We start from the raw sequence: 13,264 nt of genomic DNA, 5'->3' as shown, positions 1-13,264 counted from the left end.
TTTCTTTAACGGAAAGTAGCCAGACTGATCTGCGAGTGAAACCTTGAAAGCTTGCGAGATCAGGATGGTCTCACAAGGCTAGACGACTCCACCCTCTATATGTAAAATTCGTCATACTTCATCTATTTTAGCTCAATGGGAAGAGTCTGAATACAAGGATGTTTCTCCAGGGAATACTTTGACAGGCATGTCATGTACTGAATAATGCTCTGTTATAGTAGAGGATCTTTAACTCCCAATATTGACAAGCCACCACTGCCAAAAATGCAGGATGGTTGAATTTCATAAATATCTAATCACCACACAGAAAATAAGGTTTATCACATAAAACTGTTGCGTGATTATGGAAACACTGCATGTAACCCTTATAGAGTGTTGAGAACCGGCAGTCTCATTAGGTATAGCCCACCCTTCTGCTGCATCACAAAACATTTGGAGATTATGCTCTGACACGTCACTACAAACAGTTCATCTGAGCTCCTCACTCTCACCAGGAACTCTGCGATGTTTCTGTTGATCTGCGTGTTCAGGATGGTTGGCTGGGAGTTCGCTGGGAGCAGTTTTCTACAAAAAACAACCAGTTCTCTGCAGGAGCAGCTGGAGGATTTGTCACAGCTGCAATCCTTTTCTATGACAACCGCAGACTCCACCACACCAAAGCCGCTGGTCGTTTCTATGACCGAGTTGTTCCTTTTGCATGAGACGCTGTGGTCTAAAGTAGTGACCAACATACCTCTGGAGACGAAACAGGTGTATTCAGTAGTGGGCCATGTATCTTTGTTCGGCAATGTAGCAAGTTCTCTGGCAGTTAGAGATCTCTGAGAGCCACATCCCAAAGTAAAAACATCTTCTCCGATGTGGTTGGAGGACTTGGTAAGCGAACCGCAGCTTGTCATAGAAGAAAAGAGGCTTGTGATTTCTGCACCGGCATCTTTCAGCACATCTTTTCCTTTTCTGACGATCTCATTGAAGGAAACAAACTGCTTAAAGATGAGCGGAGAGGCAGACTGAGTCCTGGAGTACGTCTGCAGGAGTCTGCTTTGGACGTCATGAAAGACGAAGGCCGAGTTGGCCCAGAGCAGACCCCAGTTACGGGCACAGTCAGGGAGATGCACCAGCAAATGGCAGTTAAAGGAGCAGTGCTCGAGGCCGTACAGAGAAGGAACCTCTGTGACGAATTGAAGGAGGCACACCTCTGCAAAGCTGATCTCCTCTTGAGAGGCAAACTTAGAAAGGAGGATGTGAAGAGATGAAATGAGAAGCATCCAGTGTTTATAGTACACGTTTGCTAAAACTTTCCTCAGTACTACAGGAGAGTAGAGGAGAGCAAAGGCTCTCCACTCAGATGCTTCCCAATGCATCCTGTCACTGAGGCCCCGAGGTCTTGGTCTGATCTCATCGGGAGGCTGGATTCCACACAAAGCTTCGTCCAGGTCCTTCAAACTCTGAGCTGGAAGATGGAAGGGTTTCCTGGCATAAAGAGGGTCCAACCAGAGATTGACAAACTCTGGGACAACCCCAAGGCAAACACAGTGCATGTAATCAGGGATGAACCCTTTGATGACGTCAAACGAAGGCAACAGAAGCAACGGGCTGTGACCTTTGACGCCCATTTGACCCTGTGGATACTCATTCTGGACCACTAAGGAGGCCAGCTGCTCCGTCTCAGCCATGTGCCGCAGGTCACAGCCGTCAGCTTGTACAGGATAGACTCTGGTGTAACCCCGGCCCTTCTGAACCAGCTCCCCCTTGTGGTAGCAGAACCCACAGCCAAACTCCGAACTGAACGGCTGGAAGTTCTGCACCGCTGACCTTGCCAAAGAATCACAGACGCAGATTTTGGCCGTCACTCTGGTGTTGAGTTCTAAACCGCTCTCATCTTCCCAAGTGAAGCCCTCGTGAGAAAGTTTATGGAGTTCGTTGATGAACGGCGTGAAGAAACACTGCAGCAGAGGCTTTCCTTTGCCGAACCACAAAGTGTGCAGAAGAACGTTCTTACACCGCTCCACATATGGAAGTTCATTTATGGTGCACAGGATGGGCCAGACGGAAAACTTGGATGAGTTGAGAAGAGGAGCACCGTCACATGTAAAGGTTAGCGTAATACTGCCTTCCTGCTCATCATGCCTATATTCACCTCCAGTGTTGATGTCAGAGACAAAGTTTTGTCTGGTGAAATGCTTTCCCAACTTTGAGTGAATACGAGTGAGGACTTTCCGCAGCTGGATTTCTAGCGGCATCACCAGGAAGTAGTTTGCCTTCTCTAGCAGACTTTTTTTGCTCAAGCGTTGCTGACACACTCCACATTCAGTACCAGGTTCAATACCCAGGTAGTTTTCGCACCTGGGGCAGTACAAGTGGAGCTCTGTCTTCTTGTCAATTTCAGTCAAATGTTTCTTTAAAAAACGCAGAGAGCTGGGAATGCACCCAGGAACCATGAGGTTGAGGAGGGCCAGCAGGTCTTTGGTGGCGGCTTTTGACAAGTCGTGCTTCAGGACGAAAGTCAAGAGGAGGAGGAGGAGAGCTCTCACACTGACTGAGGAACCAGAGTAAATCTTCTTCTCTCCATCAAACTTGGGGTCAAATATCTGCTCCTGGGTGACACGTTAGGGAACAGAAATTAGACGCTAAACATAATGACCCCCCAACCCCCTCAAAAAGAAAACAAAGAACAAACCATTGGATCTTCTTCTGAGGTTTCGTCACCGGAAGTTGATCTTTTCTGCTGTAAAAAACAAGAAATTGAGGCATGAACAGGCAACACTTTCATCAATGCATAAAGAAAACACAGGAAACCTTAAATAACTAACCAATAAAACAGTAAAAGGATTTAAATTCCTTTCAATCTCATCTGAGGCTAACAAACGGGTCGCTTCCTATGAATTAGGGAAGAGATAACTATTTATAAATGATCAGAAGTCCATTGATTCATTTAAAAATCATGTAAAGGGACTCTATTGTAAATTCTCTCCAAACTATATTGAAACATTTTTCCCTCAGTTGTATTCAGAGGTGTAGATTTAATTATTGCTAGGTCTGAAATTGAGATATATAAGAATACAAAAAAGTGTGAATGGCCAAAAAGAAAACAAACAAACAAAACATTAACAAAAAATAAATAATCAGGCACAAAGCAGCAAAAAGTTTCATATGATTGATGATGTATTTTGTATCCAAAAGTCAATGGAGAAACTGTCATGGCATAACAAGAACTACATTAATAATTAAATAAAAACTCAGTCACTAAACAAATAAAATAAAGATATTACTAGGCCAAATAAGTAGCTTGACATTTAAATTAGTATGTCATTAAATGCATCATACATTCCATTTTTAATGATTAGAAATTTGTATTTTTTAACCATCCAAATATTTTTAAAAACATGCTTTTTCCTTACAAATCTACAGTTTTCACATTATTTTTCATTTATTATGTTTAATTTTTTATTTTCTAAATACCAACTTAACAGATTTCTCTTAGCCAATTTATTTACGCCTGTATTTTTTCCATCCCCATGTAGAGCTGATAATGTAAGTATATAAGTATATATAAGTCTGTATATAATGCATGCTTTTATTTTGAAAGTCAACACAAACCAGTCATCAAATTACAGTATCTGCCAACTAAACTATTCTACTACCAAATAAATAAGTTAATTAAAAATAACAGTAAAGAAGTCAGTTATACCAACAAGCTCTTTTCATAACAAGTCACTCAATTACCTCCCCTCTCCTTTTACGTTTCCAGCTGCATGCAACAATCCAGTTTCTGCTAACAGCTGAGCCAGCAAAACACTTTAGATCGGAGAACCACATCGTGATTCTGTAACTCTCACATTTCTGCACATAATCAGTCCATTCTGCCATCTGGAGGGTTTAACTGCAATGTAAGAAATGTAGAAATCTGTGGTGGTTGGAAGAAACCTCAAACAAACATTCTGCCCTTTAATTAACTTAGACACAGAGAAAAAAAAAACAATGATGCTATTGCTAATTAGCAGTAGTAGAAAACATATGCATAAAACAGCATCTGTTAGATCTGAAGGGATCTGGTTGGGTTTTATGTTTACTCTCTGCATGAGTTATGTGTTCTAGCTGAGGCCTAATTTATGATTTTGCCCCAAAATTGTTGTTTTTCATTCCCTAAAATCCAAGATCCCAATTGTTATGCAGAAGTAATCCTCCCAACCTGCTCTGTTCCATTAAGCTCACCAACGGCTCCTGCATTGAAGATCTTTGTAGCTAAAGTGCTCGGTCTATCCTTCTATAATTTACTTTTAGAAAATGAGATTTCACCAAAGAAACCACAAATAATTCATTCTGTTATCCCGAGAGCTTGATGTCAGCCTTACATGGTAGTAGAGCATGATGTCTGCAGAAAACCAACATCAGCATAGCAGCAGAAACATGTGAAACCAGCTGCCCAGCACGGTGGTGGAGGGCTGATGATCTGGGCTGCATTTTACAGCTACAGGGTATGGGAACCCTGTAAGTCTGAGTTTGAACATGTGCTCCACAGTCATATATGAGGCCATCTCAACAATGATCTCGAAGAAATAAAACAAATGTTTAAAATAGAAAAGACTCAAGGTTGCAATGGTCTAGTCAAAGTCCACACCTCAAACTTAATTTGAAGCTGTGCAAAGACTGTGTGTTGACAGAAGCACTCCTTTAATAATTAATCTACTGTGATTTTTGTGGACTTGAGGTAGAACCAGATATTTCCATTTCCCATGGCTTTACCTTCTCATGGTGTGAAGACTTTCCAGTTCCACCTTTGGCTCTTGCAAAAAGATAATTGGCCTAATGGTCAAAGAGAAAAAATCTATGATCTTATTGAATCTGTAACTAAATTTAAAAGCAGAAAAAAATAAAAACAATACCAGTGGATCTTCTTCATCAGTATCCGATGGTTCTGCCTCGTCTCCGTCTTCATCAATAATGCTGAAATTCTTTGGAGTCTTAAAAGAAAAACAAAACATCGGCCTTTTGTTTAATCCTCAATATTTTCTCTTATTAAAGATATTTGACTGAAATACATCCTCTTATTGCACCGAACACGGCAGGATTATCTCTTAAGATTAGCTTTGGATCCATCCCAATAATCTGGGAAGATCGTGACAAAAATCAGCACGGTTTCCTTACAGTGTGAACCCAGCGTTAGAATCGGCATTCTGAGCTGAGTTTGGATAATGCTGTAACTTTGCAGAATCTTAACTTTATTCTAGTAATAATTATTTCTTTCCTGTGGATGATTCAGCATCACCTTTTCTGAATCTTCTCTGTCAGAGGCTCGTCCGGGAGGTTCAACCTAAAGGATAGGTTCACAACAAAGACATTTATTTATTCTGAAATAGCTAAAAACACTCACTAAACATTCTCTTAATAAAAGGTATACAGAGCAACATAAGAGTTTTACAACACACCTTCTTTATATTTTCTTCCTAACAGCTACAAGTGTTTTAAATCTTAAAATAACCATAATGAAAAGTTTATCAGTGTTCTTATGAATAGATTACAGCTATAAGAGAAAAACGATGAAGATTAAAGCTTTCCTCTTTCCAATTTTACAAGAACTGTGATAGCCACAATAAACTGCGTTTATTGTGGCTCTACATAACTAAAGACTAATCAGACCCAAGGATATTCTTCCATCTGTTACCATCCTGGTTGTGTGTCTAAACCCATCTGTTTGCTGCCCCCTAAAGCTGTACATGGGGTTACTAGATTGGATCTTTAATCGCCATGGTTGTTGTTTTTCTTGCCGCTTCTGCGTAGCAAGACGTATAATAGTGACCTTTGTCAGGTATTAATGACGCTCAGGTTAAATGAATGCGACCTGGCCGTTCCCACACAGGTCGCATTTGAAAAGATCAGATTCGTATCAGATTCAGGACCACATAACCAAGTGGCCTGGGTCGGAATGGAAAAAATCGGATCTATGTTCAGGGTTCCTACAGCATAAGGCAAGTTAAATTCAAGACTTTTTAATGCCACTTAAAATAAAAATTTTAGACCAAAATTCAAAAGAAACACAAGTAAAACCTGCTTGCGACAACTTAACCCAAAGGTTTATTATAACACTAATGTTTCAAATTTTGAAAAGCTTCCCATACAGGAAGAAAGCTAAAAACACACAAATGACAGATATATTTTAACAATTATTTAACTGAATTCACAAACTTTGTTTTAGCAGGGAACAAAACAAATCAGTTTTAAAGCCCCAACATAACCAGTGCTAAGTCTTTTTTTCAGCTATTTTCTTTTGTATCGTTTTCTTAGTATGTTTGATTTGGTGATAAGTGGAGGCGTTGCAGAAACAAGGGTGGAACAAAACTGAGAAATATCGGCTGTTTCTCGCTAACTCGATTTTGACGCTTTGTGTTTTGTGCTTCGCATTTGACGTCACTGCCTTAATTCCCATCAATCTGAGCTTGAATCGCTTCTTGCACAAAATACACTGTGCCTCATGTATGTTCCCTGGTTTTAGCCATGGAGAAAACTCTTGGCTGGAGACAATTTTGGTTACATTTACACTTGCTCATATTTTCCAGACAAAAAGTTAATGGCACATCTCCCAAATGTCCCGGCCGCAACAACGTTTTTATTGGTTCCGCTATCGGGACGGAACCAATAATGGAGAGCCATTATTTTTTTTAAATAAAAAAAGGTCAATTATAATGTTTTATTTATATTACAAATATAAATCATAATAAAAATAATCCTTTTTATGAGGTTTTAAAAATTAAGACCTACGAAAGACTGATTTAAGAAATTTTAAGGCCAATTAAGGCCTTAGTTTCAATGCCTTTTAAGACTTTTTAAGGAGCCGCAAGCACCCTGTATTAAATCTGAAACGTCACGATTCGCTGCTACCTACGATTGGCTGAAAGTGTGTTACGGAAGGCAGGTACTAGCTGGCATGTCACCCAATCGACTCGAAGTCTTTCACTTAACGTCCCTCCTTTTCATGGACAGACTGAACGGCAGCATCCCAGACAGATATCGTAGAATTCAACTCTACACATATCAATCTGGCTACTGTCACGTTCAGCTTACATACCCCTCCCATGCCTTTTTAAGGAAAAATTAAGTACTGAACTACTATATATTTTCCAGCTAAAAACTGATTAAGCTAATAGCTTTACTGTGGAACTGGAAAGCTCTAAATATTCTATAGAGGCATGAATCATCTTTAGGCAACCAAAAATTGTCATGGTTTTGGTTATGTTATGCTTTACTTTGCTCCTTGTTTTCTAGTTTTTATTGGTTTAATTCCTATTTTGTTGTAATTTTTAGATTTGTTAGTTCTCATGTTGTCCTCTGTTGCCCTCTTGTGTGTGTGTGTGTGTGTGTGTTCCTTTCCCCTTGGCTCCCTCGCTCTCTCCTCACACCTGCTCCTTGTCAGCTCGTTAGCCCTCCCTTTATCTCTGTCAGCTATTTATGCTCTCCCTCTGCTCTCACTCTTTGTTGGTTCCTTGTTGTTGTCGGTCCTGTCTTCGCTGTAGTCGTCTCCTCTCGTCTCTCCCTGGCTCCTTCTACGTGTTTTCCCTTGAAGTCTCCATGGTTCTGGTCTGTTACATTTTTAGTTGGATTTTTGGACTGCCTTTGTTAACCATTTTCATTAAAACTACAAGTATTCACCTTTCCCTCTGCATTTGGGTCCTCCAAACCACAACCAACCTTGACAAAAATGGCTCCCATACCATTATTGTACTTGTAGTACCAGTCAGTTTAAAATGATCTTATAAAATAGGAGCAGAATTCTGGCTTCGCACTAATGATTCCAACATAAACAGGTGAAATTTCAGCAGGTATGAACACTGCAGGAAGGCTGTTTAACTGTTTGCGTCGGTGTGTTTTACCCTTTTGTGGTCCTCGTCTTCCGCTGCTGATCTGGCAAACTGGAAACTGGTCTAAAGGTCAGATACAAGAAATCCTATAAGAACATTGGTACAAAGGAATTAAAAGTTTGCTAATCCATCTTATATCTTCACACCATGGGATCTTCTTCATCCGACTCAGACTGCCTGGTGTTGCCACCCTCTTGATTGCTGCTGTTCCCGTCTCTCTGAAGTTTAAAGACAACAGAATGGTGACTGTTCTCTCTTTCTAAACTGGGATGAGCTCATGATAAACACGTCTTACCATTTCTTCGTCTCCAGTGAGAAGGGTCGATCTGGATGACCCCCGACCTTCTTTAGAAGGTTCTGTAACAGACGCTTTAGAATCTGCATTCGATGCAGCTCCTGACGCCTCGCTGATGTCGTTTGGCTGCATTTTGATGGAAAGACAGAACAATGGAAGTCATCTCCATACAAAAGTAAATCAATGTTTCTCAGAAAAATGTTTTAACTTTACCTCATCAGGATCTTCATCTTTATCACTGGTAGGATCATCCTGAGAGAAACAGAAAAAACAAATCTAAGTCTTTTATGATAACCTCACTACTGGCAGGTATATTTCACTGTAACAGAGTTATTCCACGATGAAAAGTAAGGAAAGAGAGTCAAATCCCAAATACAGAAAACAGTAAAAAAAATATATATATATAAAAAATGATTAATTTGCTATGAATTATATTACCTTACAGGCCTTGTCTTACCCCACACCAAATAAAAAGATTAATTCAGTGCAATGGTTCTGCATATATTCATTAATAATGGTGGAGAGGTCTTGTGCAGGTTATTTTGATATAAGAAAACAGACTCCTGCTTTAAAACCTTTTATTAAGGGAGCTGTGATCAAAAAATTAAATCTTCTTCGCTTGTATTTAACTAGAACAATATTGCAGGTCTTCATCCAAACAGAATGTAGAGATCCTTGGAAGGTGGAACAGAAACAGCCTTTTCTAACCTTCCGTTTGGTCTGGTCACACACTTCCAGAAACATTCAAACAAACAGCTGGGAGGAGTTAAAATGATACTTTACCAAAACAAGTTCCAGACAGTTTGGAACAAAGAGAGGGTTGTTGAATAACCTTGAATCTAAAGGAATTTGATATCTAATACTGAAAAACAGCTTCTCATGTGTCAGTAAGATAAGCTTTAGCGGTTATGCAGCCTGAGTGAACATTTCTGGGCAATATAGAAAAGAAAAAGAGCTCACTTTTAGGTTCTAAAATGGAGTAAGAAGAGAAATAAATGGGAAAATAATTTTCCCCACAACGAGGTCAAAAGACAAAGTGACAAAAAGGAGCAGAATGATGATAAGCGCCTTTTTAGGTGCTCATTTATTCACTTAGATGGATTGCCAAAGTGGCTAAAGGCTTCAGCTTCACCTCTAAATCCAGGATTCCTCTCTCTGTGCTTCATTATCCTCCACAGTGCAGCTGCAGCATTGAACTGGTTTCTAACTGTGGAATGAGGAACCTGTAAAGTCTTTGAAATTCATTTATTCCCAGCTTTGACCTGCCTACGAAATCTTTGTTGATTTACCAAATATAAAAAATGCAATCAATTTTATTTATTTCTTTTCAATCGTTCCTCCCAGGAATCGCAGCTCCAGGCTAGGAATCACATTACATCCACACATCCTTTCCACAAAGGATCATTCTTGTCTCCGTTTTAAGCGTTTAACAACACACTAAAGTTAAACACAAACAAAGGTGGTACAGCAAATCCTGCGTTTCTGATTTGGAATAATCATAAGAATAGAAATAATTCCTGCAAACTCTACGGCTTTGTGCGAGCAGCAGCCATATTCACTTAGAAAATGAGGGTCAACAGGAACCCATGTGTTTCCAGGTTGAAGTCATGACTTAGAAAGAGTCTCTAACCTAATAAAAATAAAACAATTAATAAATGTAGCCCTCAATTGGTGGAAAATATTTCCTTAATGGAAGAGCAGAAAGTGATTAAAATAAGATACCGAGTTTAGTCTCTAAGACAGACGTGGCTAAGGCTGATGCTAATATGTTTGTTAGCTGTAAAAATTCAGTCAGAATTCTGAGATTAAATTCAGAATTCTGGCTTTTTCTTATATTATACATAAATAAAATTTTAAAATCTGTTAACTTTTTTACATTTTTTCAGTGGCCCTCATCCTCTTCCGTACTAGAGGGATGGGGGGATGCTAAAAAACCGAAAGGATAGAGCTTAGCTAGATAACGCTCAATAGATATGGTTTGATTATAGCTGAGGATGGGTAAATATGTACTGGATGAGAGGGTGGAACGATGTTTTATAATGTATTACATTGATGGGTGGTAACTAAGTGGAAGTGGACTGCAGGGATAGAAAGTTATTCTACATGAAATTATGGACAATGGATGGAAGAGGGTTGGACTTACTGGTTATATTTATTTAGCGGGTGCAAAAATAAGAAAGAAAGCTAAAAACAATTGATCTGATTAAAAAAAAAAAAAAAAAGCAATTTTGTTTAAAAGTCAATAAAATATGTTCAAATAAAATTAAATGTTTGGATCACAAGATGTGAATGTGAACTTCTTTAGCTGCAGTGATTCCCTTTAGCTCCCATTTACCCTTAAATCCGCTTTACCTCATCCAACTGTCCTTTCTGTTTTCTTTTCGGATTCCCCTTCGAAAAGCTGACCAGATTTCTTAGGTTCAATCTGGGGACTTTTCCAGCTAGAAAACAAAGAATCACATGTTAACAAGATGGAAGCAAGCAAGTTGGACAAGTGGCTTTTTTTATTTTAGTTTGCTATTATTTAAACAACAAAACATTTTAACAGCAGGAACATGTCTCTCCTCACCAATTTCAGCATTTCCCCAAAGGTGGGGTATGATGATAAAATGTAATATTTAGGGCTGAAACAGTTAATCGATTATTGAAATAATCGTCAACTAATGTAGCAATCATTTAATTGTGAACTGGAGTTTAGAGACTAAAACATGCATTTAATTGAAAGAAAAACACAGTTAGAGCAGCAATTATACCAGAATTATAAAAACATAAACATTTTGTATTTAAGATTTAATAAAAAGGTTTTTGTCTGTCAATCTGTTCTATTCGGAACTCCTCAAGTGGAAACATTTTACCTGGTTTCTTTAGAAGAAAATCTTCTTTAAGGAACCTATGGTCATCGAATTATTAATAGATTATCAAAAAAATAATCAACAGATTAATCAATTTCAAAAAAAGGTTGGTTGTAGCCCTAGTAATAATAGAACACTAAAAAGTAGAAATTGAACAATACAGCTAGTAAGACGGATGCAAATACGGATTATTTTAATATCAGACTAATCTATGCCCGATATTTTACTGCTGAAGATTTTGTGGTGATTCTTGAAGCAGATATTGATTTTTCTTCTCTATCTATGTGATAAAAATGACTAAATGTTAGTGATTGTTAGAGTTAACCAAGGGAGGGAGTGGTAACATATGTTTATGTGCTCCCCATACATGGCTGCTGAATGCAATAATGAATAGAAAAAAGAAAAAAGATGCTGATACAAGAATAATTAATGCTACTATCAGCCACTTATAATGGGCCGGCTGATGTATTATATTTGTTTACTAAACAGAGGCGATGTGAATCTAATTTTAACTTAACAAGTAAAAGAAGACTTCTGTCAGAAGCTTTGCAGAAGTTTGTTATTTTTAGAAGAGTCTAATCCTATTACCGTATAACTTTTTAAAACATTTTCTAACAATTTTTTGTCAGGCAGCAAAATGCAAATAATGCACAGTTTAAAACAAAATCAAAAACCTCCTTTTTGAGCTATAAACTGGTACAATTTCTTTCTTTTTAGCATCTCATCGCCCCACTGTGATCCTTTAAAACCCTGATACACTTCATTGTATCTCTACTCTCCCATTCTGCAGAATCTGTTAGTTGAATTTCTAACGTTCTGCTCTCTCCGATTTTTCCTGTTTGGCTGTGACTCCTGCTGCCATCAACACCTTTGTTTATAGATCGGCCTCTTTTCCAGTGTGGTCCTGTTTCTCTGACTGTGACTGGCTGGATGTGCTCTCTTTATCCTCTGGCATGGGAGCTGGCTCGGAGCTCGTCTGCCTGGCTGTGTGTTTCCTGGACGGGGCCGCCTTTACAGCTGCTTTTTGTATCTCTGCTTCTGTCTCCTTGAACCCCAGTCGGCCTCAGCAGATGGCCGCTCACACTGAGCCTGGTTCTGCTGGAGGTTTCTTCCTGTTAAAGGGGAGTTTTTCCTCCCCACTGTCGCTATAAGCATGCTTAGTGTGAGGGATTGCTTTCGAGTTGATGAGTCGATGCAATCAGCTGATTTTCCTTAGATAGAACACTTTGAATCAATTTGACTGGATGATCTGGTGAACTGTAAAGTGCATTGAGATGTGTTGTGAATCGGCGCTTTAGAAATAAACTTAATTATATTGATAACATTTATGATTCAAAGATAAGCTGCTCAGTCAAAACAAAATGAATCAGTTTACGGTTTACCTTAATATCACAGAACAGCTGACTCAACGCAACCAGCTACCGTGTTGTCAACAAACACGAAGGCGCTTTTCTACACAGCTACCGTAATAACGGGTTTATGCGCAACCTTTTTCCTCATTCATCAGACGCTTAAAAAAAAAAAAAATTGGGAAATTTCTAGGGACAGGTTATGCAAAACAGGGACTGCAACCGCATATCGGAGACGTCGGATCACCTTACCTTTCGTGGGTCTCCCACTCCGTGGAAGCGTTGCCACGGTGTTAAACCGTTTCCACTTAACGATAATGCTCCTTACGGTGGAGGGAGGAATCTCTAAAGTCTTTGAAATGAACTTGTAGCCCTTTCCAGCTTTGTGCAGATCGACAGCTATCGATCTGATGCCTTCCGGGATCTCGCTTCCACGGGGCATTTTTTCCCGATAACGGAAGATATCCTCAAATATTTATCTGCAACTTCTCCCTTTTTTTTTATTTACTTCTGCTAGCTGCAAGGAAAGAAACGGAATCCTCTTCCGGTCTAAACCGGAAATGGATTTTCTTTTTTTCCCAATAGGAATTTTTCAATTGAAATTAATTTTATTTATTTATTTAAAAAAAAAATGAAACGCAAGAGGTTGGATAACGAATATACACAATTATAAGGAAAACACATAAAAAAAAAATAGGAACAACCGCTGAAAAGGTTTTTTTTCTGTTTAAACTTTATTTATAATCAAATATAATGGCAAAAAAGAAGACAAAGGAAACAATGGGTTGATTTACCGGTATATAAAAAAATAAAAAATAATTTAAAGGTCCACGCTCAGGTTTTTTTTTTTTATCCTAATCAATCTGGAATTAGCAAAACATAAGTATTTCAAATTGAAGGCAACCGAAAAAATAA

The 13,264-nt window shown here is 38.7% G+C and overlaps 1 protein-coding gene across 2 annotated transcripts; it reads right to left on the bottom strand.

Moving 5' to 3' along the window:
• Positions 1 to 6: 6 nt before the first annotated feature.
• Positions 7 to 12,880, bottom strand: LOC107097209. Of its 2 annotated transcripts, none has more exons than XM_015394266.1 (11): positions 12,602 to 12,880; positions 10,501 to 10,589; positions 8,362 to 8,400; positions 8,149 to 8,274; positions 8,000 to 8,071; positions 7,866 to 7,916; positions 5,267 to 5,311; positions 4,884 to 4,961; positions 4,744 to 4,803; positions 2,678 to 2,725; positions 7 to 2,594 (listed from the first exon to the last, which is right to left on the bottom strand). In XM_015394266.1, exons 1-11 carry the CDS (start codon positions 12,789 to 12,791, stop codon positions 366 to 368), a joined length of 3,027 nt encoding a protein of 1,008 aa, XP_015249752.1. In that variant the 5' UTR covers positions 12,792 to 12,880; the 3' UTR covers positions 7 to 365. The 2 variants fall into 2 exon arrangements, with proteins under 2 accessions (XP_015249752.1, XP_015249760.1); XM_015394274.1 differs by having other exon boundaries at positions 2,678 to 2,722.
• Positions 12,881 to 13,264: the final 384 nt, after the last annotated feature.

This window comes from Cyprinodon variegatus, unplaced genomic scaffold (assembly GCF_000732505.1).
Source record: "Cyprinodon variegatus isolate N-32 unplaced genomic scaffold, C_variegatus-1.0 Scaffold24, whole genome shotgun sequence".
NCBI classification, from domain to species: domain Eukaryota; kingdom Metazoa; phylum Chordata; class Actinopteri; order Cyprinodontiformes; family Cyprinodontidae; genus Cyprinodon; species Cyprinodon variegatus.
This window is presented reverse-complemented; position numbering and strand designations above follow the sequence as displayed.